Source organism: Melanostigma gelatinosum (genome assembly GCF_949748355.1).
Source record: "Melanostigma gelatinosum genome assembly, chromosome: 14".
Classification (NCBI taxonomy): domain Eukaryota; kingdom Metazoa; phylum Chordata; class Actinopteri; order Perciformes; family Zoarcidae; genus Melanostigma; species Melanostigma gelatinosum.
This window is the reverse complement of record NC_136647.1, coordinates 14,290,208-14,314,859: the sequence shown is the minus strand read 5'-3', so window position 1 is coordinate 14,314,859 and position 24,652 is coordinate 14,290,208. Positions and strand designations below refer to the sequence as shown.

The 24,652-nt window shown below is 43.8% G+C and overlaps 2 protein-coding genes across 2 annotated transcripts; both read left to right on the top strand.

Moving 5' to 3' along the window:
- The first annotated feature begins 1,027 nt into the window (after window positions 1–1,027).
- fam76b (family with sequence similarity 76 member B) lies at window positions 1,028–6,454 on the top strand. The gene is made up of 10 exons (XM_079284205.1): window positions 1,028–1,498; window positions 2,387–2,451; window positions 2,573–2,627; window positions 2,767–2,922; window positions 3,017–3,195; window positions 3,284–3,334; window positions 3,440–3,517; window positions 3,794–3,929; window positions 4,035–4,136; window positions 5,295–6,454. Exons 1-10 carry the CDS (start codon window positions 1,412–1,414, stop codon window positions 5,382–5,384), a joined length of 999 nt encoding a protein of 332 aa, XP_079140331.1. The 5' UTR covers window positions 1,028–1,411; the 3' UTR covers window positions 5,385–6,454.
- Window positions 6,455–7,693: 1,239 nt separating this feature from the next.
- On the top strand, window positions 7,694–21,658 carry taf1 (TAF1 RNA polymerase II, TATA box binding protein (TBP)-associated factor). The gene is made up of 40 exons (XM_079284053.1): window positions 7,694–7,881; window positions 8,248–8,362; window positions 8,547–8,670; window positions 8,761–8,877; window positions 9,044–9,172; window positions 9,449–9,690; window positions 9,808–10,023; window positions 10,135–10,377; window positions 10,457–10,688; window positions 10,793–10,900; window positions 10,985–11,152; window positions 11,370–11,497; window positions 11,822–11,929; window positions 12,098–12,271; window positions 12,399–12,572; window positions 12,767–12,871; window positions 12,980–13,180; window positions 13,262–13,403; window positions 13,821–13,951; window positions 14,286–14,366; window positions 14,459–14,608; window positions 14,705–14,824; window positions 14,934–15,109; window positions 15,199–15,431; window positions 15,552–15,759; window positions 15,977–16,148; window positions 16,314–16,525; window positions 16,640–16,748; window positions 16,839–16,937; window positions 17,035–17,212; window positions 17,332–17,399; window positions 17,490–17,612; window positions 17,729–17,821; window positions 17,935–18,019; window positions 18,121–18,188; window positions 18,416–18,532; window positions 19,235–19,333; window positions 19,781–19,997; window positions 20,176–20,347; window positions 21,288–21,658. Exons 2-40 carry the CDS (start codon window positions 8,249–8,251, stop codon window positions 21,508–21,510), a joined length of 5,859 nt encoding a protein of 1,952 aa, XP_079140179.1. The 5' UTR covers window positions 7,694–7,881; window position 8,248; the 3' UTR covers window positions 21,511–21,658.
- Window positions 21,659–24,652: the final 2,994 nt, after the last annotated feature.

Below are 24,652 nucleotides of genomic sequence, written 5' to 3'. Positions count from 1 at the left end.
GTAAAGTAAGGTTTACCTGCTCCTAATTTTACCATCACAATTTCTGATACCGCAACAAATGTTAAAGCTGTCTTTTATTAAGTGTTTTGTTTTTAAATAATAAAATGGAACTTAATGTCGCTGCTGCACCGAATTACGCCTGAAACAGGTTATCCAAAACCCCCTCAATGGATTCATTACAGAAAACAATTGGACCTGATAGAAACTACTCAACCCGCAAATAACCTCACTCTGACAATGTTTATGGAAATGTCAGATCTAACTAGTTGGAATAAGCACTGAGACACACATGACCTATGTTGGTATGATGCTGAATATATAGTTTGTGATGTCTTGTTGGGTCAAACTGATATTTACAGATGCTCTGCCATACACTGTACACTGTAACAATAATAATTCCTTGTATGTATACGCATACATGGCCAACAGGCTGATTGTGAATGAACAGTACATGTATCCATCATGTACAGAATGAACAGTTACGTGTGACAGCACACAGCCCCTGTAAGAGTACCTGATTGTTTGTTTCAGAGCCTGACTTGTGATGATCTTGTGACTCTCTGGAGCTCCTGACATTCTAGAGCCCCGGGACCTTCACAGTCACACTGCTGCAGCGTGGTTGACTACACTGGGATGAGTTCAGTTTACAGCCATCTACAAACATTTGTCGAAAACTGATAATTAGCAGACTTCCAACGAGCAGCGATGGTTTCCATTTGAGATGATGTAGCCTGTCATTACTGACTCAACAGTGACACTTAAATATATCTTCACGCGGTGGAATAATAGCAATGACGCCCAGTGCTATTGTACTCTTGGTGTTACCATTAAACTAGTTATAAACTGCTCTGATTAATGACATTACCATACAGTATGTGGAGCGTGTCGGGTGAATCCAGACATGTGATTGGCTCTGCGCATTTCAAAATGTGAATCCCGCGGACGGATGTTGTGTCGCGATAGGTTTCCTTTCTTCTTCTGCTGGAGCCGTCAACCTCTTCCGGTTACATGACGACGAAGGCGTCGATACAAAAAAGAGAGAAGGAAAACAGGAAAATACATTTCTAGGCGAGAACAGCGGCAACTTCATTTAAATAGACAGATACGTGTGGACGGGTTGCTTGTGTGACGGCATAACTAATGCTTGATCGGAAATTCGTCTGGTTGGATGACGTATGCGCGGTGAAAGATCACAAATATTTGGAGTTTATTGTTCTTCGCCTGCTGCCTTAAGCTAAGCTACTTCTGTGTTTCTCTACGCTACCTAGCCGAGCTAGCTAGCCACTGGACGCCAACACTGTGTGTGCTGAATTAGCGAACGGCTTGAGAGGAAATAGCGCCGTTAATCCGTTCAGTTTGCAGCTGGACTCCGCTAACCTCTTCTAGCTCGTTGACATCATTTGGGGGGAGAATGGCAACGTCGGCTCTGTACGCCTGTACGAAGTGTAACCAGCGGTACCCCTTCGAGGAGCTGTCGCAGGGCCAGCAGCTGTGCAAGGTACCTGTGTGTATGTGTGTGTGTGATCGAGGATGACCGCCAACGAGACACAACAACAATCCCGAGTGTGGATGTTTGCTCGGGTGTTATTTCCGACTTGGTGTGTTGGTGGTGTTACAAGTTAAGCAAGATCAGATTATGTAACATCCTTCCAATCTGGAAGCGCTAATGCTGTGACTGTAATCTTCTTTAGATCATCCCCGCGACAATCCTGCTTATGGAATGAGTAATAACACAATCATAGTTAATCTTTACCTGCTGAACTTTAATTCTCGGGGCATTTAATTAATTACACTTGTGATAATTACTGTGTGTGCACATACTTCTTGCTCTCGCAGACTTCTTTTTTTTCTGTCAGAGGAATGTGTTGTTGTGGCCTAATGTTCCCACCTTTCTTTACTTAACTGTGTGCACTGATTCATATATTCTTTAGAAACAATGGACGGTGTTATCACTTTGTACACTTCCTTCAAGCACTAAAGTCGTTCCCTGAATATGCAGAGAACTTCTCTTTGCACAGGATAGTTAAAGCACAAGGTCTTACAAAGTAATTAGTTCGATTTTTCTTTCTTTAATATGTAAGAAAGCCACCCACAGTTATCCAACAATGGCTCTGGTAAACGGTGCCCTACTGCAATAACGTGTTGGGTTGACGAAACAAAGTTACAATACAAAATCATTTACAGTACACTTTAGTCTTCACTTCTCGTATGCACCCACATAGTCGGGTGTTGGTTTCACAGATGTCGCCAAGAGATGTGTAACAAACCTCAAGGTGTGTTGCCAAACACAGCGAGTTGCGTCAGTCTCGTCTTCTGCTGTGTGCATTGTTGTTGCACAGATTCATTTTCGCACTCGTGAGAACATTTCTTTGATTTGTCGCCATAGGAGTGTCGCATCGCACATCCAATAGTGAAGTGCACATTCTGCAGATCTGAGTTTCAGCAGGAAAGGTGAGATAATGTGCTCCTTGTGATGAATTTCACTGCTTATTTGTGGCGTTAACAGTTGAATGTCTTTGCATTTTTTAGCATTTATTTTGGGCCGTAAAACCCCACGTCTTATTCTTTACAGTAAAACCAATACAATCTGCAAGAAGTGTGCTCAGAACGTCAAACAGTTTGGAACGGTGAGTAACAGGTTTCTCCAGTTTGATTGCTTAAGCGCCTTGAACTCCAGTTGTATTCCTCTAGTTGCACTGAGTGTACATTTATTATTTTCATGTGTGAATACACTTTTAACATTGTTTGTTTTGTCCGTCTTTACAGCCCAAACCCTGCCAGTACTGTAACATCATTGCAGCTTTTATCGGGACAAAGTGCCAGCGTTGTACTAACTCAGAGAAGAAATATGGACCTCCACAGACCTGTGAGCAGTGCAAACAGCAGTGCGCTTTTGACCGTAAGGAGGAGGGCAGGAGAAAGGTATGAACCCTATATACCGGTACCTACAGTCTACTTTGACAGTGAATGCGTAACAGAATTTCTTATAAACTACTGACTCCTACTTGTCTCGCAGGTGGACGGGAAACTGCTGTGCTGGCTCTGTACTCTGTCCTACCGCCGTGTCCTGCAGAAGACCAAGGAGCAGAGGAAGGGCTTCGGCTCCTCCAACTCCTCATCCCTGAATGAGAAAGACCACCACTCCAGGCCTCACCATAACCACCACCAACACAGACACAGCACCTCTCATCACAAGTACGTCCTCTGTTGAGAATAGTGAGGTTGCTGCCACTACATGGTTAAATTGGGTCCAGCCGACTGACGGCTAACTTATCTTTTGCAGACTGAGTGGAAGTTTGAGTCCTGAGCAGGAGCAGGGACTGTGGAAGCAGAGGTGACACTTTCCTTCTCATTTGAACTGCATAATATATCAGAAAACAATGTATTGATTTTGGTTTTAGGCCCAAGTTGTACATTGTTATTTTGATTTTCTTTGCAGCCATAAATCGTCTTCAATCCAGAAGGAGACTCCAAAGAAGAAACCAAAACTGGAGATGAAGCCATCCAACGGGGACAGGTATGATAAGTGTTGTCATTGTTTGGGGAAAGCATTAAAGGGTTTCGAAGTGGGGTTTTACAAAGTACTTATACGTAGTCAGTGTATCGCCTACAGTAGATGGCCATCGAAGCAAAGCAATGTACTGTTGTGGACGGGGGAAGCAACAAAATGTATTTTAGTCACTTAAAAGAAAGGCTCATCTAAAAAACAACAACATCCTGCCTATGCTTTTCCTTCCACGTGTGAACCACTTGTGCCGGTACTGGCCTCATGCTCTCTCCTTTCTCCCAGTAGCAGTTCCATCACCCAGTCGATGGATTCCGGAGGAACCGACAACTTCATTCTCATCAGCCAGCTGAAAGAGGAAGTGATGTCGATGAAGAGACTTCTGCAGCAAAGGGATCAAACCATTCTCGAGAAGGAGCGAAAGGTTGGTCATCAGCCTCGCCCGACCTCCTGCGCCAATGAGCCAAAGTCACATCACTGCTGATTGGGATTTTTTGGTTCATGTATTGATAATTAAATTTCCCTCCAGCTCACAGAGATCAAAGCAGACTTTCAGTACCAGGAATCCAACATGAGAGTCAAGATGAACCAAATGGATAAATCGCACAAAGAGTCTATGGAGCACCAACAGGTGGGAAACTATCTCTGCACAAGTGACATGTCACAAAAACACTCACTCATAAATATATTTATATGTACTTTACACTTGTTTTTATACTTAGTGTTGCATCTAAAGAGGTCATATGGGTTTGAAGAGGTTTACAGAGTCTCAATGTTCTGATGTGCAGGAGGTGTGATCATATAATAATGTGATATAATCTTCACTAAAGCGTGTCTTATATTTTAGTCCTGTCCATTGAATCTCATCAGTTCAAGTACCAGCTTTATTTATCTCCCTCTGAAAGCCAAGTAGAAATAACCAAGCAAAACCAGTCCCACCTAAATTTCCATTCCCGGGATTATCATTGTTTCAAGTACGTTATTATTTGGATATTAAAAAATCACGATTGGAAATGTACAAGTATCTCCCGTGTACTCGACAGAACAATGCGTGGGAGTACACACCACATTCTTTGTCATTTTGCCAACCAGTCTGTTATCAGTAATATTGTTAGAAGCTATCAAACATCAGTTTGTCCTGCATACCGGTTCTATCTAAATACTTTCACACAATAGCATTTTAGTTTATTCATATATATATATATATATATATATATATATATATATATATATATATATATATATATATATATATATATATATATATATATATATATCCGGGTTAAATAGCGATCACCATTGTGAATGAATTGCTCAGATTTGCTAATCAGACCCATGTTGTGTCCGTGTGTCATATACGGTATGTGCCCGGGATGATTCACTTGTTGCATCAGTGTGCCTGTTGTTATGGCTACGATCTGCAGTTGCGCCATTTCCTGTCAAACTCTGGTGGTGGTGTTATTTTGTTGTGCCGTTTTATAAGTGTGACTCTGACTGCTGACCTGTTTGATGCACCAAAGGTGTTTTTATCAGTACAGTCCAAACAGTTGAAGGTAGCCCATGTTGAGCAAAACCCTTTCGTTTGTAGCACCAGACGAATGATGAGTACATAAGTAATAATAGTAAATGCTTTGACACCACCGTGTCCTAAAGCCAGCAAGTGTGTTTGCTGCCATTAAAATCCAGATTTCAGATAAATTGCCATGTAAATGTGCAGTGTGATTTTCTCAAATGCCTCCACTAAGGTGTTTAAAAAGATACTAACACTCTCTATCGTTTGTTTCCACAGGGCAAGAACAGGGAGTTGATGAAACAAGTGGCAGCCCTCTCCAAAGGAAAGAAGTTTGACCGGACGGGGAGTTCTCTGCTGTTGCCCTAACAATAGGCCAGCCGACGGGTAACGACACAGAGCGGCTTCATTGTTTTCACTGTGAAAGTCTCCCTCCTGTGTTTCCTCATTGCCATTAACATCGATAACTTCTTAACTGGTAAAACCAGCGACCATGTTGCACATGGAGGTCAATTGTTGAATCGAAAGAAACCATTCTCTAAATGTCAGCATATTTTAGATATTTTATGGCGACTTTTCCACTGGCTCATAGGATGTGACTTTGGAGTGGAGTGGAGGACGGAGCCCTCGTTTTTTAACACTGCCGGGCCAAAACAAAAAAAAGCATGGTGTGCATATGTGGAAAGCATTCTGTCAAATCAAATGTATCCACTTACTTTTTATGGATGTAATGCAATTTATTTATTCAACTGTGTTTCTTAGCTTTTTTATTTCTTCACAACATACTCAGAGAATATTCCACATTTTAGGGTTTTTTCTCTTCAATAGCAATTAGTTATATTTTTCTAAATTTATGCGATCGTGGAAGAAAAAATAAAGTTCTCCTCAATGGAGAAACTTTACAATGTATGCAAACTGGGGAAGGGGGACCACTGAGCTGCTGCGCAACAGTAGAGACCCCCCCCCCCCTCTCAGTAACGATTCATAAAACAACCAATGAACACTTAAAACGTCTGTCTGATGGAGAGACACCTCTTGGCTGCCCTCTTTCTCACTGTGTGATAGCTGTAGTGCTTTGCTGTTTCTCTTTTGTGGAACGATTGTAATACATGCATGATTTTACTGCCAGACACCGGGTGGCATTGTGGTCAGACTTCTTTTGTCCCCCCCCCCCCTCCCTTTATTCGTTTTTTAAGAATCACTTGTAAATGTATTACTGGGGTCAGCCATTGTATTTAAAATATTGCTTGTATCTGTTTTAGTGAGTACAGTATGTGTATGGTAAGGCCAGTTGAAATTAACATGTCTGTAGAAGATGCTTTTTAAAGGAACACAACTATCAACTTGCATTATTGGGCTGGTTTCATACTGTGGTGTCCAGGATCACTTTTGTACTTTTTCCAAACCAAGTGTTTTAAACCTATTAAACTGTTTCTGTGTGTTTACTACTTTTTTTAATTTATTTTTTTAACCACAATAGTGTTTAACTTTTAAAAAGTCAGTTCGGTCCCCACAACCTAATTTGGAGAACTGATGACATCATATGTGAGGTAAAATAATATGTTTTAGCCTGTTTTACCACGAAAGCTTGTCCACTACGTATTGCACTTTACATTATTGGTATTTTACAATCCATCCTGTCATGGGAATGATGTTTGTTTGGTGAGTGTAACAAAATCCCCCCTGATAAAAGTCAGATTTTGGGATTCATTAAGCCTGCTGACCAAATGGAACGAGTGGATGGGATGAAGCAAGTACTGAGCCACATACTCCATAATAGAAGCCCAAACAAAAGGAGGCCAGAATAAGACACAATGTCTCTATTCATATGAACAATGCATGTAGGTTAATAACAACATTGAACATGAACGGTTTGCAAATACAAGGAAGGCTTCAAGCAGTAACAACAGGGTAAAATATAACTTTAAAGGGCCATGAGTCTCAATTTGATATACACCACTCTACACTGCACACTTGTGGTCAAACTACAAAAGAACGTTTACAGAGACTTCAAGTAGCGTACAATGACGCCATGAGAATACTTTTAAAGAGGCCGAGATGGAGTAGTGATAGTGAAATGTTTGTGGCTGCACGAGTCAATACTTTCCAAACAGTTTTAAGAAAGCTTATGTATAAATTCATCTGTCGACTAAATTACTCTGAAAATGAGATCATAGTTGTTTTAACCAGCATAAGGTTCAGTACCAGACGCTACCAGTCCCAGCTGTGGCGACATTGGTACAGCTGTCTATTTGTAAGGTATTGCTAGGCCTATGTACTTTTATTGTTTGTGTCTGTCTTTTTATGTATTTGTCTCTATGGATCCTGAGTCTGAAATAAAGTATATCTATCTATCTATCAATTTGATAAAATTCAATCCACTACGATATAATAGTCTTATAGAAAGGCACCCGCGCTCTGTTATGCATACTTGCATTGCTACTGCCACATATTTATTTCTGGATAATGAAGATTCCGCTTCATTTTGCCAAACACAACAGTTAACCACGTTACAGGGTGTGCCTGAACGCCTCACCCTGTACATCCGGGTGACTAGGTCGTTCCGCTAAGTAAATAGCGAGCTTACTTAGCTTGTGGTGCCTGTTCCACAAATAAAAACAAAAGTTTTTTACTGAAGCTGGCTGTGTAAAGACTGAATTAAATGTATTTTTGTGATTTTGTGACACGTAGAAATGATCTTCACATAGATATGAGTTAGTTAACGCTAACCTGTTAGCTAACGTTACGTTGCAAGTTATTTTGTCCAGCTGACATTAGCTAGCCTACTGTTAGCCTTTAGCATTTACCAAATACAGCAAGCTGGCCGAAACCCAATTTCACCAAATCCGAAGTTCGGTAACGAGAGGTGAGTGCATGGCATTTATTTAGTTTTCATCATATTGCTGGCGATATAGCTGACGTTAACGAGCGCAACTAGCTGACGTGGTAACGTTACTTTATTGTAGCATCAGGTTAGTCTGATACAAAGCTTCAGCGCAAAATTGGAAGTTAAGCACTTTGTTGGTATTTATTGAATTAAGAATAGCATCATCACAAGTATTACAATAAGAGCATGATTAGCATACGCCTATTGAAAATAAAACAAATATACATTTGTATGTGCAACGTCACAGCACATCAGTTGCGCATATTAAAGACGTAACGTTAGATGTTTACAAATACATGTCAAAATCAGTCAAAAGTTAATGCATCTCTCTTGTTGTCCATTTAGTATGTCGGACTCCGACAGTGACGAGGACCAAGACCGGCCTTTCTCTCTGACTGGCTTCCTCTTTGGAAACATCAACGAAGATGGACAGCTGGAGGATGACAGTGTTCTGGACAGTGTGGGTGTTTCAAGGATTTCTACTTCAATAAAGAGCATATCATTTGAACAAAGTTGATTCAATGAATGGTGGACATTTTATATGATATATCATTTTCATTATAAACTTTTAGATCTTAGTTATTTAGTATTTTTTATTTTTTTACTGCTTATTGCAACTATCTGTTGTGTTTCTCCTCACCCAGGAGTCCAAAAAGCATTTGGCTGGTTTGGGCTCACTGGGCCTGGGCTCACTTATTACAGAGATCACTGCCAATGAAGAGGATGATCCAGAGGAAAGCAGAGAGACTGTTAGTGTGGACGAAGACGGTTGGTTTAACTTTTAAAAATGAACTTTTGTATTATTAATTTAGCTCGGAACAGGCTGCAATGACATTTTCAACATTTCTCCTCTTCCAGGTTGGGTAAAAAGTACAGAAGATGCAGTTGATTATTCTGACATCAGTGAGGTTGCTGAGGATGAGACAAAGAAGTACCGTCAGGCCATGGGGTCTCTGCAGCCCAGCAGGAATACAGGTGATCAACTAACAGCGCCCTAGAGTCATATGACACCATTTCACTTGAGGTTATTTTTTCCACCATGTAGCTTTTACCTCAATGTTCATTCAACCCTACAAAGGATTTGAAAGTGCTTTCAGACTGTTCAATGATAAATATTTTTAAACATTTTCAAATTCTTTAGACTTAGATGATGACGATGACTATGACGCTGACTGCGAGGATATTGACTCAAAGCTCATGCCTCCTCCGCCACCACCAAGTCTTCCTACAGCTGCTAAGAAAGAGGAGCCGTCCGCTCAGAGCACAACCGGTAAGGACATGTTCACTCATAATGATTGTGTGTGGCTTGTCTTCTTCCACAGAGGTTTAAGCTGCAACTCTGGAGTCTGTAAGCAAGTGAATTTGCTCAGGGTAGTTCATGTTATTGTGAGTTTTAGATTGTCTCTGAAGAACATACAGTGCACTTGATCAGATAGTAAACTCAAAAGCAATCTAGATTAGGTTCAATTGTTTGTATCTCAAATATCTCAAGTGAAGTTTGATTGTATCTGATGCTGATGTGACCTGTCACTATCTCTCCACACAGTTGGGGAAGAAGGTGATGGCATCATCCTGCCCTCCATCATCGCGCCATCCTCTACGGCTGAAAAGGGCGACTTCAGCAGCTCCTCAGACTCCGAGTCAGAAACTGACCGCCCCTGCCAGGGCTTGGGGGCTGGAGGCCCCCCAGATATGCTCAACCTCCCTCTTGCTGGGATCATGGAGAAAGATGCTGCCAAAGCACTGCCGGGTGTTACAGAGCTCTTCCCAGAGTTCAGGCCTGGAAGGGTAAAGCGTCTTTACAGCCACTGTCGACTGAGATTCATCATTACACATCCTAAAAGTTTATTTTATAATCATAATTTGTGTTCACTGACACCCGCTGTCTGCCGGATGTACTTCCAGGTGCTTAGATTCTTACGGCTGTTCGGTCCTGGAAAGAACATGCCATCCGTTTGGAGGAGTGCCCGCAGGAAGAAGAAGCGGAAGCACCGCGACCATCAGCCGGGGACACCTCCTCCCGAGGGAAAGCCAACAGAGCAAAGCCAGGAGCAGAAGTCCGGATGGCTTTATGAGTATGCACCCCCTCCTCCCCCAGAGCAGTGTCTCTCCGACGATGAGGTAAAACGTCCAGTGTTGCGGGGTATTGAATGCGCTAATGTCAGCTGGTAGTACCCTGGCAAGTTATCACTGTATCCAGCACTGAACATGCTTTTCTGTGCCACCGCCCAGATAACTATGATGGCTCCAATAGAATCCAAGTTCTCACAAACGTGTGGCGACGGGGACAAGGAGGCAGAGTCTCGACCTAAAGTAGCAGAATGGAGGTATGGCCCAGCGCAGCTCTGGTACGACATGATAGGTGTCTCCGAGGATGGAAGCAACTTCAACTACGGCTTCAGGCTGAAAGAAGAGCAGACCAGTGAGCCTCAGCAGCAGGACAGGCCTGAAAAAAGAACAGATACTGCTCATGAGGTACGCAGTGGATGTCCGCAGCCTTAACATGAAAATCATACTTGTTGTTTTACTTATATTGGGTATGCTATATCTCTAGTTTCCGAGGCGGATGGACGACGACAATGAAGACAGTGATGATGGAGATAAGGAACGATCAGCCCTTGAGAATGAGCTCTTCCTGATGGTCACGCAGCTGAAATGGGAGGATGATATTATCTGGAACGGGGAGGACGTAAAACATAAGGGCACAAAGACTCAGAGAGCCAGCCTAGCAGGATGGCTGCCCTCTAGCATGACCCGCAATGCAAACGCCTACAATGCACAGCAGGGTAAGACACACAAAAAATACAGAAGTAGCTCTTTTGCGTGTGACGCAAAGGCTGTAACATTTCATGTTTGTTAAAGCAATATAACAGTATATTTAATTTGACAGGTCTCACAAGAAGTAATTCACAGTTGGTGCAACCTCCGCCTCCACCCATGCCCAAAATTTCGTCAATCTCTGGCTCGAAGCGGGAAAAAACCATCCATGATAATCAAGGTGAGTTTTTGAGAATTTAGGTCACAATACAAATAAGAGATTCCCCAGACCGTTTCATCCTCATTCGTGCTTGTTCCTCCGCAGCCTATCATGAAGAAGACTGTCCGTGGTTCTCCATTTTCCCAATTGACAACGAGGAGTTAGTGTACGGACGCTGGGAAGACAACATCATCTGGGATGACCAGGAGATGGATCGCATGCTCATGCCACCCGTTCTTACACTGGATCCCAATGATGAAAATATCATCCTCGGTATATTCAGAATTCCCGTCCGATTAGGCTTCATAATCACAATAACAAGGAGAAAGCAAAAAATATCTGTTCTATGCATACATGTTTCATACATTTGTGTGTAATTTATATCATCTTAACAGAGCATCCACTATTAGTTTGTCAGTAAATCCTGTAAACCAGTGTACGATGTCAGCAGGTGGTCTGCTTATTTTTGACAAACTGCTGTCGCTTGTAGAGATCCCGACTGAAAAGGAGGAGATGACTTCCCACTCCCCGTCAAAAGAGAATAAGAAGGAAACGGCAATCAAAAAGAGCCGCATCCTGCTGGGGAAGACTGGGGTGATAAAAGATGAGCCACAGCAGGTAAGCTGCCTCTTCGGGGCACGCAAAGGCACACATTTGATGATGTGAAATGGAAGATTACACGGTCTGCTTCCACAGTGGAGATGTGAGTCATTTGAAACAGAAAATGGTAAAATAAGAAAGCCCAAGGCTACATAATTAAGGATAAAATGATGAAATGAAAGTGACCGAATACTTGCACCTGAGGCTGCAAATTTCTTGCAAAGTGCCATTTATTTGTAAGCCGTAAGGACAATGGTCTGCTCACATTTCAGTAAAAAAAAAAAATGGAAAAGGTTTAAAAGACATTACTTTTAGTGGGCAATGTGGTTTCTCTCATCTCAGAACATGTCGCAGCCTGAAGTGAAGGACCCCTGGAACCTCTCCAATGATGAGTTCTACTATCCTAAACAGCAGGGCCTGAGGGGGACGTTCGGTGGCAACATCATTCAGGTAAGCAGCAAAAATACAGATAAAGCCCACTACACACGAGCAACAAGGATATGCTTTAAATAGTTTTTTCTACTGAACATCAACCATATAAAGTAGACTCCTAACCAGTGAAATAAGCTCAAAGCAGCTGAAATGTTATAATTTAAGTACATTTTGTGTCTTTAACAGCACTCCATCCCGGCGCTGGAGCTGAGGCAGCCCTTCTTCCCGACTCACATGGGGCCCATGAAATTGCGGCAGTTTCATCGACCGACTCTGAAGAAGTACTCATTTGGCGCTTTGGCTCAGCCAGGTCCCCACGCTGTCCAGCCACTGCTCAAACACATTAAGAAGAAGGCCAAGGTGGAGCCCTGTTCAACACAAGCAACTACTACTCTGTGAACACTCGCATGACCTTTCTAGTGTTTTGCAAATTTTTGTATGTGAGTGAATTATCGAGTGCATATGTTTTTTTGTTTTTTTTGTAAAGATGCGAGAGCAGGAGCGGCAAGCGTCAGGGGGAGGAGACATGTTCTTCATGAGGACCCCGCAGGACTTGACGGGTAAAGATGGCGATCTGATCCTGGCAGAGTACAGTGAAGAATACGCCCCTCTCATCATGCAAGTTGGCTTGGCCACGAAGATCAAAAACTACTACAAAAGGGTGAGTCCAGCCTTTGTTTTCCGCTCGTGACTTTGCATTTTGTTAGCCAAGACATTTTGATCGTCATGTTCATTTCAATTTGCAGAATTGTTTGATATTTCCTCATGGTGTTAATTTCAGATAATGGCGGACTCCATATTGTCTACTTTGTTGGACAGCAGCAGCATTATGACGTTGTTCCTTTTGTCCTTCAGAAACCTGGAAAGGATCCTGGCGCACCGGACTGTAAATATGGAGAGACCGTATACTGCCACACGTCCCCTTTCCTGGGCTCTCTTCATCCTGGACAGCTGCTCCAGGTCAGCACCTTCCCGCTCAAATATTCAGTACTCAAATTAGGTAAATATATCAAGCATCACTGCTCTGTCATCATGCCAAACAAATATGATTGTCTTCTTTTCTTGTAGGCATTTGAAAACAACCTCTTCCGTGCTCCAATCTACCTGCACAAGATGCCAGATACGGATTTCTTGGTTCTACGAACTCGACACGGCTTCTACATCAGAGAGCTAGTGGACATGGTCGTAGTTGGTCAGCAGTGCCCCTTATTCGAGGTTCCAGGGCCCAACTCCAAACGAGCCAACACTCACATCAGAGACTTCCTACAGGTATATATTTATTTGCCTGAACTCTCCCAGAAACGTGAGCTGCTGTTGCAAATGCTGAAGTGTCACGTCTGTATTCTACAGGTGTTCATTTACCGCTTGTTCTGGAAGAGCAAGGACCGGCCCCGCAGAATCCGCATGGAGGATATAAAAAAAGCTTTCCCCTCGCACTCCGAGAGCAGCATCAGGAAACGGCTAAAACTCTGTGCGGACTTCAAACGTACAGGTAGCCCACGCTCATTCATTAACCCTGTGCGCCCACCATTCAGTGATCATCATCTTTTGTTGGACTAACCCAGTGTGTTGTGTCAGGGCAATGTTGAGGTTATACAGATGTGTACTGTGCATGAGCTCGGGAGTGTGTGTGCCTTGAATTGACAGACAGGGATGTGGACAGGAAAAGAGCTTTTTACACCAACTGTGGAGTTTACTCTGAAGGTAAGATGTAGTTAAAGGACAGTATAAGGACACAGGGTGCAAATGCTTAGTATTTACAATCAGCAAGTCATGGTTTTCTACAATGTCTAAAATACACATCCCTATAATGGAAACTCGTGACATTTTTGCTTATGATACTGCCTACTGTGTTTCGAGAGGTTGCAGATGCGAGGAAATGTCTAACAGTGTCCCGTCCTCATGCCAGGTATGGACTCCAACTGGTGGGTGCTGAAGCCTGACTTCAGATTGCCCACAGAGGAGGAGATCAGGGCCATGGTGTCTCCAGAGCAGTGCTGCGCTTACTACAGCATGCTGGTGGCAGAGCAGAGACTCAAGGTAACAGTATCTGCCGCTTAACAGCTTCACATTTTGGAAAAAACAGACCGATTTGGACGGGGGCAGCAGCATACAGTGACTACTGGGGAAAAAAACAATAGCAGTTTAAGTGTACACTTTGTTTAAATATGTTTTTCTTTCTGTCAGACAGCACTTTCTGACGGAGAACTAAAGTCTCCGTCATCTTCTGTCTGCTTTTACAAACTAGAGGCGTACCGACAGCCATCCACTGTTAGTGATACACTGACTCTGGATCAGTAGCTCATACAACCCCACTTTAAAACATCCAGTCTACCCCTTTCACACAAGCGACTGCTTATTTTACACCTTTTAGGATGCTGGATATGGTGAGAAGTCCTTCTTTGCTCCGGAGGAGGAGAACGAAGAGGACTTTCAAATGAAGATTGACGACGAGGTATGTGCCTCCTCATGATCAAGTTAAGTCTGTATGACTTGAGAAAGACTTTTCAGATTCACACCATGCTGATCCTGTGTAACTGATCTTAGGTGCGGACCGCTCCTTGGAACACAACGAGAGCCTTCATTTCTGCCATGAAGGGGAAATGCCTGTTGGAGGTTACAGGCGTGGCGGATCCTACGGGCTGTGGAGAGGGTTTCTCCTACGTCAAAGTGCCCAACAAGCCCACTCAACAGAAGGTCTGACTGTCTTAAAAGCAACACATTTGCCACCCCATGCTCTGCGTTGTGTAAATGCATAGAGGGTGACAACTTTGAACCTGTGCGGTGTTTCAGGACGACAAAGAGCCACAGCCTGCCAAGAAGACGGTGACGGGGACGGACGCTGACCTGAGGAGACTCTCACTGAAGAATGCCAAGCAGCTGCTGCGCAAGTTTGGTGTTCCAGAGGAAGAGGTGAGACCGTGGCTGAGGCAAGGACAGCCGAGTGGTCTCCTGCAAAAACTCTGCTCGGGTGTTTCCTCTCAGGCTTGTTAAAGTCATTGCACGTCTGTATGTGTGTTAGATCAAGAAGCTCTCGCGTTGGGAGGTGATTGACGTGGTGAGAACCATGTCCACGGAGCAGGCGCGTTCGGGCGAGGGACCCATGAGCAAGTTTGCCAGAGGCTCTCGGTTCTCCGTCGCGGAACACCAGGAGCGCTACAAGGAAGAGTGCCAGCGGATCTTTGACCTGCAGAACAAGTGAGACGCTTATTCAGGGTTGCATGTGTTCTTTGGGATTCTGTCCGAGCACACCTTGAGTCCTTTTCCTTGTCGCACCCTCGTCACAGAGTGCTGGAGTCGACAGAGGTGCTGTCCACCGACACAGACAGCAGCTCGGCGGAGGACAGTGACTTTGAGGAGATGGGGAAGAACATCGAGAACATGCTGCAGAACAAGAAGACCAGCTCCCAGCTTTCCCGAGAGAGGGAGGAGCAGGAGAGGAAAGAGCTGCACAGGATGCTGATGGGCGAGGAGAGCGATCGTGACCATAAGGGACGCAAGGAGCGGCGGAAAGGCTTGTGTGAGTCTACGTTTCTGACAGTCAGATATCTTGATGGTGCTCTGAGGACACGTCTGCATTAGCTTTGTGAGGTTGAAAAATGTCTCTAAACTGTAAGCTTTACTTCCCTTTACTCTACAGCCAGCTCCTTATCCACCGGCTCCCACAAGGACGACGACACGTCCTCCGTCACCAGCCTAAACTCGGCGGCCACAGGGCGGCGTCTCAAGATCTATCGCACCTTCAGGGACGAGGACGGCAAGGATTATGTCCGATGTGAGACCGTACGCAAGGCTTCCGTCATCGACGCCTACACCAGGATCAGAACCACCAAGGATGAAGATTTCATGTGGGTCTCACCAATCAAACTGTGTTCTTTCACGTCTCAGTGTGTATTTGATCCATGTCACCATGTCAGGCTAAGATTATTCACATCTGAGGATGTTGTGGTTCCAAAAATCGTTTTTGAAATATCGTAGAAATGACCCTTATCTAGGCCACCGCCATCATCACAACTGAGCCAGCGAATGTGAAACAGCCTGTCGTGTGTATCGTTGCGGTTGCAGACGAAAGTTTGCCCTCTTCGACGAGCAGCACAGAGAAGAGATGAGGAAGGAGCGCCGGCGTATTCAGGAGCAGCTGAGGAGGCTAAAGAGAAACCAAGAGAAAGACAAGATCAAGGGACCCCCGGAGAAGAAGGCCAAGAAGGTGAAGGAGAGACCAGACCTCAAGGTCAAAGTAAGCTCACCGATCCAGTACTCCTCTTTTACTTTCCTTTTCCTCACCAGCTAAATGCAAAGCAATGGCTTTCCATTGGTGTAGATAATGTGTACGTTCTTCTTCTATTACGATCATACACCACATGCAGATTAATTGTCGTGTTCCTTCATGTCTTTTTCCTAGTTAAAGTGCGGCGCATGTGGAGCCATCGGGCACATGAGAACCAACAAGTTCTGCCCGCTGTACTATCAGACCAACGCCCCGCCTTCTAACCCAGTTGCTATGACAGAGGAGCAGGAGGAGGAGCTGGAGAAGACCGTCATCCACAACGACAACGAGGAACTGATCACGGTGGAGGGCACCAAGATCGTGCTGGGCAAGCAGCTCATCGAGAGGTAACTGATCATTTTCTAAATGTGGGTCCATGGGGCAGCAAGAGACGGTGCTTTTAGATGAATGGTCCGTAGCCTCCACCCACTGCAGTTCCTCACATTTCTTCTCTCCTGCAGTGCTGATGAGGTGCGCCGAAAATCTTTAGTGCTCAAGTTCCCCAAGCAACAGCTCCCACCAAAGAAGAAGAGACGCGTGGGCAACGCTGTGCACTGCGACTACCTCAATGTAGGCAATGTTGCACAGCTTCTCTTAAAACATGTTGTACTCGGCGTGCCTTCAGCTGATCCTTCTGCTTTTGCTTCGTAACATTCACAGAAACCACACAAGGCCATCCACCGCAGGCGCACGGACCCCATGGTGACATTGTCCTCCGTGCTGGAGAGCATCATCAATGACATGCGGGATCACCCCAACGTAAGATCTGCAGGCACCCACCTCAACAACATTTCATTGTGTCCAGTCACCTGCTTTACTGCCCCATTTGTTTACTTCTTCTGCCTCTTCTATGTAGACGTATCCATTCCACACACCAGTGAATGCCAAGGTTGTGAAGGACTACTATAAGATCATCACGCGGCCCATGGACCTGCAGACGCTGAGGGAGAACGTCCGTAAGCGGATGTACCCATCAAGGGACGAGTTCCGTGAAGCCGTGGAAGTTATCGTCAAAAACAGCGCCACCTACAACGGTAAGTTAACCTCCTCTCTCGAAAAAACAGACTTAAGTCTTACTCTGGTTTCAGTTCGACTTTCATTTTAAACCCACGTCAAAGTGTTATAAGGCGGCTCTCTGTTTTTGTCGCACTAGGGGCAAAACATCCAATAACACAGGTAGCGCAGTCCATGCTGGACCTGTGTGATGCTAAACTGAAAGAGGTGAGTGTTAAATAGTTTGTCCTATTAAATCATCTTCCTGCCCTTTTTGCCAATTTTCCTATTCACTATTAAACCTGTGTGTGTGTGCAGAAGGAAGACAGGCTGGTGAGGCTGGAGAAAGCCATCAACCCCTTGCTGGATGATGACGATCAGGTGGCCTTCTCCTTCATCCTCGACAACATTGTGACCCAGAAAATGATGGTAGTTCCCGATGTGAGTCCACACCCGCTTGTCATTTTCTTACCCTCATCAATATGGGAGCACTGATCAGTTCACATGCAGGAAAACGTAAACGATCTCATCCCTTAACTCCTCCCCCCTCACTATAGTCATGGCCGTTTCACCATCCCGTCAACAAGAAGTTTGTGCCCGATTATTATAAGGTGATCGTATGCCCCATGGATCTCGAGAGCATTCGCAAGGTGAGAGTCATACAAACTATCCTCGTTTGATATTTTGAATATCAGCAATACTCGTTTTTTTTTTTTACAGAAACTGAGCCTCTTTTGTGTGCTTTTATTTCATGGTTCAACAGTACATCTCCAAACACAAATACCAGAACCGAGATGTGTTCCTGTCAGACGTCAGTTACATCCACGCCAACAGCATCAAGTACAATGGTAATTGTGTCAACGTCGCTGTTTTTGTGACCGTCGCTCGTTCAGTCAAGATGTTGTTTGAAGCACCGTTACACACGCATCTCTCTGCGTGTCCTCCACAGGTGCAGAAAGTCCTTACACCAAGACAGCCCTGGATATTGTCAATGTGTGCAAGCAAACCTTGGCAGAGGTATGTTGAGTCTTTGCCTTTTAAAATGTAGATTTATAATACATCTTTTCCCGTCTAATGAATAGTTTACCCTCCTGTTTTTCACACACACACCCTATTATTGTAGAAAATGATTAAATATATTCAATGTAGGCATAGTGTAGAATCATACATCACAGTGGTATTCCTGTACATCTTTTATTAAATTGCTGCCAAATTGTTTCAACCGCCTGTTTCTGCGCCTCCAGTATGATGAGCACTTGACCCAGTTGGAGAAGGACATCTCTACCGCTAAAGAGGCCGCTCTAGATGCAGCAGACTTGGAGTGTCTGGACCCAATGACTCCGGGGCCGTACACGCCGCAGGTAGGAGAGCATTCAGGGCCCGGTTTTGTTTTACTTGCTCGGTATATGGTGGTTTCCTGGGTATCTTGTTACATCGATAAAAGACTTAAGGCCTCCAGCTGTGTGTAAAGTGCCACTTCAGGTAGTCTGAACGTTTCTCCGTGCCGTTTAGTCTCCTTTCCACTCCTTGTAGTTCTCCTAGCCCTTGTATTCCTTCACTCGTTCTCTGCACTAACTCTCCTTTCCAGACTTTCACGTTTCATCTTTCTACTCTAGTTGCTTCACCGTAGTGTCTCTTTTCTCCCACCCTGTTTTTCTCCGTCGTCCCTGCCGTCTTGCCCCGTCTCTCCCTTTGTGTGCGCGCCGCTCTGTGTGGCGTTGGCCAGCCGGCTGATCTGTTTGACAGCGGGGCCTCAGGGAGTCTGCCCAGAGAGCCCAGCAGCCTTTTCTCTGAGGGACCTCTAGTGGTTGCTCCAGAGAAGAGAGGGCGGCAGGTACGGAGGGAGACAGAGATAAGGCTCGCAACCACATGCCACCTCTCCTCAAACTACCCTCAGAACACCCAGCTAGATCACAGGCTTCTGTTGTACCTCAAGTTAAAGTTGTTCCTCACACCAGACAATCACAGATAACATTACAGCATAAAAGTGAGTGTAGTTATTTTGCTTCTTGGCTCCGTCTTTTGGCAAGAGATGTCAGACTTTTATCGCACTGCCCCCTCAGGGTCGCCACGGCAGAAGACCCGGGGAGGAAGAGTCAGATGTGGACATTGAAGGCTTTGAGGAGGAGGATGATGATGGCAAACCCAAAACTCCTGCTCCTGTAAGAAAGACAGATTTATGAAAAAGATTATTAGATGATTGTGAGGTCACTGCGGCTGTGCATTTATGCACAGATGAAAACGTACCAACTAGCGAGCACAACGGCACGACCAATTTCAGGTCATGCCATTGTGTGGCCTAAAATTCTCATTTTACAAACTTTAAGAACATACTTACGATTCTCCTGTTTTCATGATTTTAGTTGGATGGCCTGGTTGCGTTGAAGTGGGGTGTTCTTTTAATTCATCGTGGATTTATTTAATCCTCGCACTGTTCTTAAGAAACAGTTGTAAAATCTTTCCACACCTTTATCTTCTCAAACATTCTCCTGTACTATTTGATTGTACAATTCTTTGTGTTGTTTGTTGTTTCATATTTGTCATTTTATGTATTTGTGTACTTCTTACTTATTAAACTATGACAAATCTTGTCTGTCCTGTCTTTGTAGGCAGAGGATGCGGATGGAGACCTAGAGGATGAAGATGATGAGGAGGACATGTTGCTGCCGCCTCGCAGACGGATGCACGACCAGGAGGAGGAGGAGGAAGAGGAAGAGGACGGAATATCTAACCGCCCACCTCAAGCCAGCGTGCTGTACCAGGACCTGCTCATGTCTGACGGAGAGGACGACGCCAGTGAAGAGGAGGGCGACAACCCTTTCTCCTGTAAGCCCAGCTGCAGGATAGAATGTAGAATATAAGATGACAGCATTATTGTGCTGCAAACACTCACTTAATGGCAAAAACATTGTAAAATGTGTAAATCTGATGTTCTTTCTATGTGATATAACTGACAGTGAGCAAACATTAATCATTAGTCTTTTGTGTCGTGTGTCCCCTCCAGCCATACAACTGTCAGAGAGTGGTAGCGACTCTGACAGAGAACTGGATGTACGACCTGCACCTCCACAGAGAGTGCAAGAGACGGCCCGCATGGGCATGGAGCAAGATGAGAGCATGATGTCATATGAAGTGGAAGGGCCTGATGAGCCTCACATGGAAGACAGCAACATCAGGTACAAGTGGCCCGGGAGCCAATACACTATATATTAATGTCAAGCTTCTTTCCCACTAGACAAAAACACCCATTAACATCCACTAACATCCGGCTTTTGTCTTCAGTGGGAAAGGTTACAATCAGCATTTATACCCGGGACAAATGACCCTGCAGTACGTACGGTTATTTGTCGGCCCCAGCTCCGATCGGCAGTGATGGAAGCCTGACAAACAGTTGGACCTGCTAATTTTCGCATCGAAGTGAAAATATAATCAATAAAATCAACAGGAATTTGGACAATTATTAAAGTGTAATGACGTAGAAAACATACAATCAACATGCTCTCCTCAAAGCCACCAGACATTGACAGAAACCGCAATGGTGCCTCGCCGATTGTCAGAGAACATCATTCATTCAAACTCAACAGAAACTAAATATAAGTCTCCACAATTACCGGCTCTGGTTGGAGAGTTCGAAAGAAGCTTTCAGTCCTGGTGGTACCAGACAATGCAGTTAAATACTACAGCAAACACTCCTTGAGCAGCTACACAGATCCATTGTGTGTCCTGTGAAAAGCCACCTCGTGTTTCATCAGTAGATTGTACTTCATGTGAAGCCGCAGCAGCAGGAAATCATCCGATTGTATTAGCAGCGACTTGATGGAGCTTTAATACGGCGTTAAGAGGGGAACAGTAAACATCAATGAGCTAAAAACACAAACCGTGAGGCTGGATTGCAGTTATTGTTTCCTATGAATCCCAAATGTGTAGGTAGGTGATTTGTATCCAGCGTGTGAATCACAGACTCCACCACTAACAATAAAACTACTATAGAGAGAGTTAATTATAGAATGTAAATATATTGAATGGCTGTTGCTTAAAAATGCCCAAAACAGGGTTTGATGTTATAACTTAAACACATCTGGGCTTCCTGTTTGACTTCCCTCTCTTCTGTCTCAGTTACAGTAGCTACGAGGAGACCGAGAGCCGGAGTCAGTTGCAGCCCATTAGCATGGGAAACGGAGAAGACTACGCCATCAGCGAGGAAGAGGAGGACGATGAGGAAGATGAAGCACGGCGGAGAGGCCCAGCTGTTCTCCCCAAGGTCCAGCTCAGTGAAGACGAGGAGAGCGAAGAATTCCGATCTATTGGGGGAGACAGCGACATGGACTCTGACATCTAGTTCAATTTTCTTTTTTTATCCACAGTATTTAGAAAACATTGTTAATAATCTCAGTTTTAAAATGGAAAAGGAAAACATATTGTACATAGTAATTTTGTAAATGACCGTTTAAAGCTCTGTTGTGACACACAGCACATTGTAAATCTCAGTTTGCCTTTTTATATGTTGAATCAAGTACCGTGATGTTTTTTGACATGGAAGTATGTGTACAGATGTTTTAACTCGTGCATATCCTGCACTCATAAGTAGTTCAGCAAGTCTGCCTTCCCTATCCCACTTCCTGATTGAAAAATAGAATAAACACCCTGAATGATAACAGACAGCGCTTTCTTCAAAGAAACATAAAATCATATAGAGATCATAAAACACGTTTTTCTTTCTCTGTTGAGATTTACCATCGTGAGATTAGTTTATTAAAACATAAAAGCAAATTGAAACAGATGCTTTGTGTGCAGGTGAGGTAACAAACCACAGTTAAAGATTAGAGGTTAAAACATGACTGGGTTAGGTATTTAGGATTTTTATTGAGTTTGGTTTGTGGTTGAAAATCATGCCAGATATTCTGACATGGCATCACAGGACAAAGCACAGGTGTACGTAATGAGTGGCTGCATTTCATTTATGAACCCGCTTCAGAGCCCTGTTGGGCATGCTGGACTGAACTTCAACCAAGGATTATTTTGACTATTGATTCATCTATCACTTATTATTTGTCAATGTTTCCATCCAAAACCCAAACATATTTACAATGATACAAACAGAGCAAAGCTAAAACTATTTATTTGTCATGAAAATATGTAATTCTTCTCACTGGGACTCTTAAACTGAATGGAGCCATCAGTGATGTTATTGGGTACACCCGAGCTTTTCTTGTGCTGATTATCATCACTTTCTTATAAACGAATAGCAAATGGTAAGTGTAGGATAAGCAGATGTTTCTTTTCTAGTGTTTTCATGAGTTTGAAGTAGTTTTATGGATCACTGAATCAATTCATAATCAAAACTCAAGCATGTTCATAAACATGAACAGCAGAGGGTACTCTAACACCAAACTGCACTGCTGGTATACAGACTATCAAATGTCTCTGTTGTAATAGTATTCTGCACTGAACACATTTGAGTATTATAAGTTATAAGTTGTCACATGTATCATCTGAACTAACCCACTCTGATTTCTTTACCGATTCCCCTGAATAAACATCTGCAATGACATCATTGAACATTTCATGTGTGCTGCATGTTAATGGATCTCATTCAGGCACAAATAGCAGACTAAAGATCAAAGAAAGCTGAACAAATACGGACTTTTGGTGGGTTTGCTATGAATCAAAGAAAGGTTCATGACTACGGCAAAGTCAACAGCATAACAAGTGCCACTGCATGTGTATTAGGAAGGAACCAAACCCACACCTCTGTCTTTTTCTTAGTCACGAGCACGCTTCCTATTGTGCAGAAGTCACCTGTCTCGTTTTATTTTCATGACGGCAAACTGCACACTTCCTGTTGTGACAACAGCCTATTCTGCAAGCCGCCGCTCTGAAGCGAAGTTTTGACTGCACTTCCACATTCAAATCAGCGATCGAAATCTGCAAAAGTCACTTTTATGACCCACGCTGTTAATCTTTGAGTTCTCAAATTGTGCCAATATGCTTGCAAAGCTACTGGCGTCTTATGATTACTGATAGTACAGAGAATTATTTTTCACTCCCATTATTTCAGAGTATCTCAGATGGGTGGATTTATCTGCACAACAGGCAAAGATCTCCACAGCCGTGGTCCTGTCGGAGGAGACGCTCACTGAGTTCAACAAGCTGTTATGGTTCATGGGCGCTGCAGATTGTGATGGAGACCAGCAAGTCGACCCATTATTGACAGATGATGCTCCTGATAAAACAATTTAGGACCAATTTGTACTTCTTGCACTGACATATAAGGTGTTCAAATTATAATTTTCTTGGTATTCTCTTGTTGTTTAATGTTAGGAAACAGACCGGATGGTGGGTAAGCGATTGGGTCAGCAGATTGGCAGTCGTCAGTGTCTAGACTTCGGCTGTTCCTAACAGCCTGGAGGGAGCGGAGGCTGGTCCTCATGGGCGACCTGGTCCTGCCTGGTGATGCTGCTGCAAAACACATCAGGGGCATGTCCAGTTCACACACACAATTTTAATTACAAGTACTGTTGATGTGCTGCTAATTTTAAAAAAAAAATACTTTTACATTTAATATCATGCGTTTGAAAGTGATTTATCTATTTCTACTGACGAACAGAAAGTTCACTCTTCCTCACATTATAAGATATAAAACATAAATAAACATATCATCAATGTCTGTAGCTGTCAGACCAAAAACTACAGATAAAGTAGAAGAACTGCTGTGGACCTTGATTCTGAGTGAGTTTCAGCAGCTTGAACTGGGTGACTTGCTGGTGAAGTCTGGCCAGTTTGGGACTTTGGCAGCCCTGCTTAGCTACTGATGTCGGTGACTGGCGAGGGGAAGAGCTCAGTGACGGTTGACCATGCTGCCAACAAGAGGAGGGTGAAGCCTCATTTGTATTTCCTGGAGTAAAGTCCCCAATACTTTCAACAGTGTTGTTAGAATAAGACGGAAACATCACTGAGGACTCGGGGCTTCTCCCGGCAGGCGTTGAAACATAGTCCTGTGTTAAACCTGAAAAATATGGACCACGGTTATTTCAATCCATCTCTGGATCATTGAAAACATCCCTCTCTACTCACTGGCTTCCTGTAGACGAGCCATAATGTGGACATCTGTGATGTTCTGCAGTCTGTAGCTTGTGGTTATGGAGTCATCTGTGCAGATTGATGAATATATAACAAGTGCTACTACATTTTAGGGGCAGGGTGAACATAAAGGTTGTCATAATGTAGAAGTTATTTGGCTTTAAGAAGTATATTTCCACAGGAAGTTGAGTAAAACTTGCATTATCATATTACCTGGCCTGTCAGAGATATTGTGTGTTGTGCTGACAGATGTTTTGTCCGTAAAGGAGCCGACATTATGATGGAAAACTGCAGGAGCTCTGTAGAACTGACAGATTGATCCTGACAATACAGAGGGTGGGAGTTAGGGAAACCTGTGACCAAACCAATCACACTCAGAGGAATCTGTGGGTGAGTCTGTG

Bases quoted from the DNA above. Each gene is read 5' to 3' on its own strand.
- fam76b (XM_079284205.1), top strand. From the start codon at position 1,412: ATGGCAACGTCGGCTCTGTACGCCTGTACGAAGTGTAACCAGCGGTAC. The intron at 1,499-2,386 runs GTACCTGTGTGT...TTGTCGCCATAG, and splicing joins AGGGCCAGCAGCTGTGCAAG to GAGTGTCGCATCGCACATCC. The intron at 3,335-3,439 runs GTGACACTTTCC...TTTTCTTTGCAG, and splicing joins CAGGGACTGTGGAAGCAGAG to CCATAAATCGTCTTCAATCC.
- taf1 (XM_079284053.1), top strand. From the start codon at position 8,249: ATGTCGGACTCCGACAGTGACGAGGACCAAGACCGGCCTTTCTCTCTG. The intron at 10,689-10,792 runs GTAAGACACACA...TTAATTTGACAG, and splicing joins CGCCTACAATGCACAGCAGG to GTCTCACAAGAAGTAATTCA. The intron at 17,400-17,489 runs GTGAGTGTTAAA...GTGTGTGTGCAG, and splicing joins GTGATGCTAAACTGAAAGAG to AAGGAAGACAGGCTGGTGAG.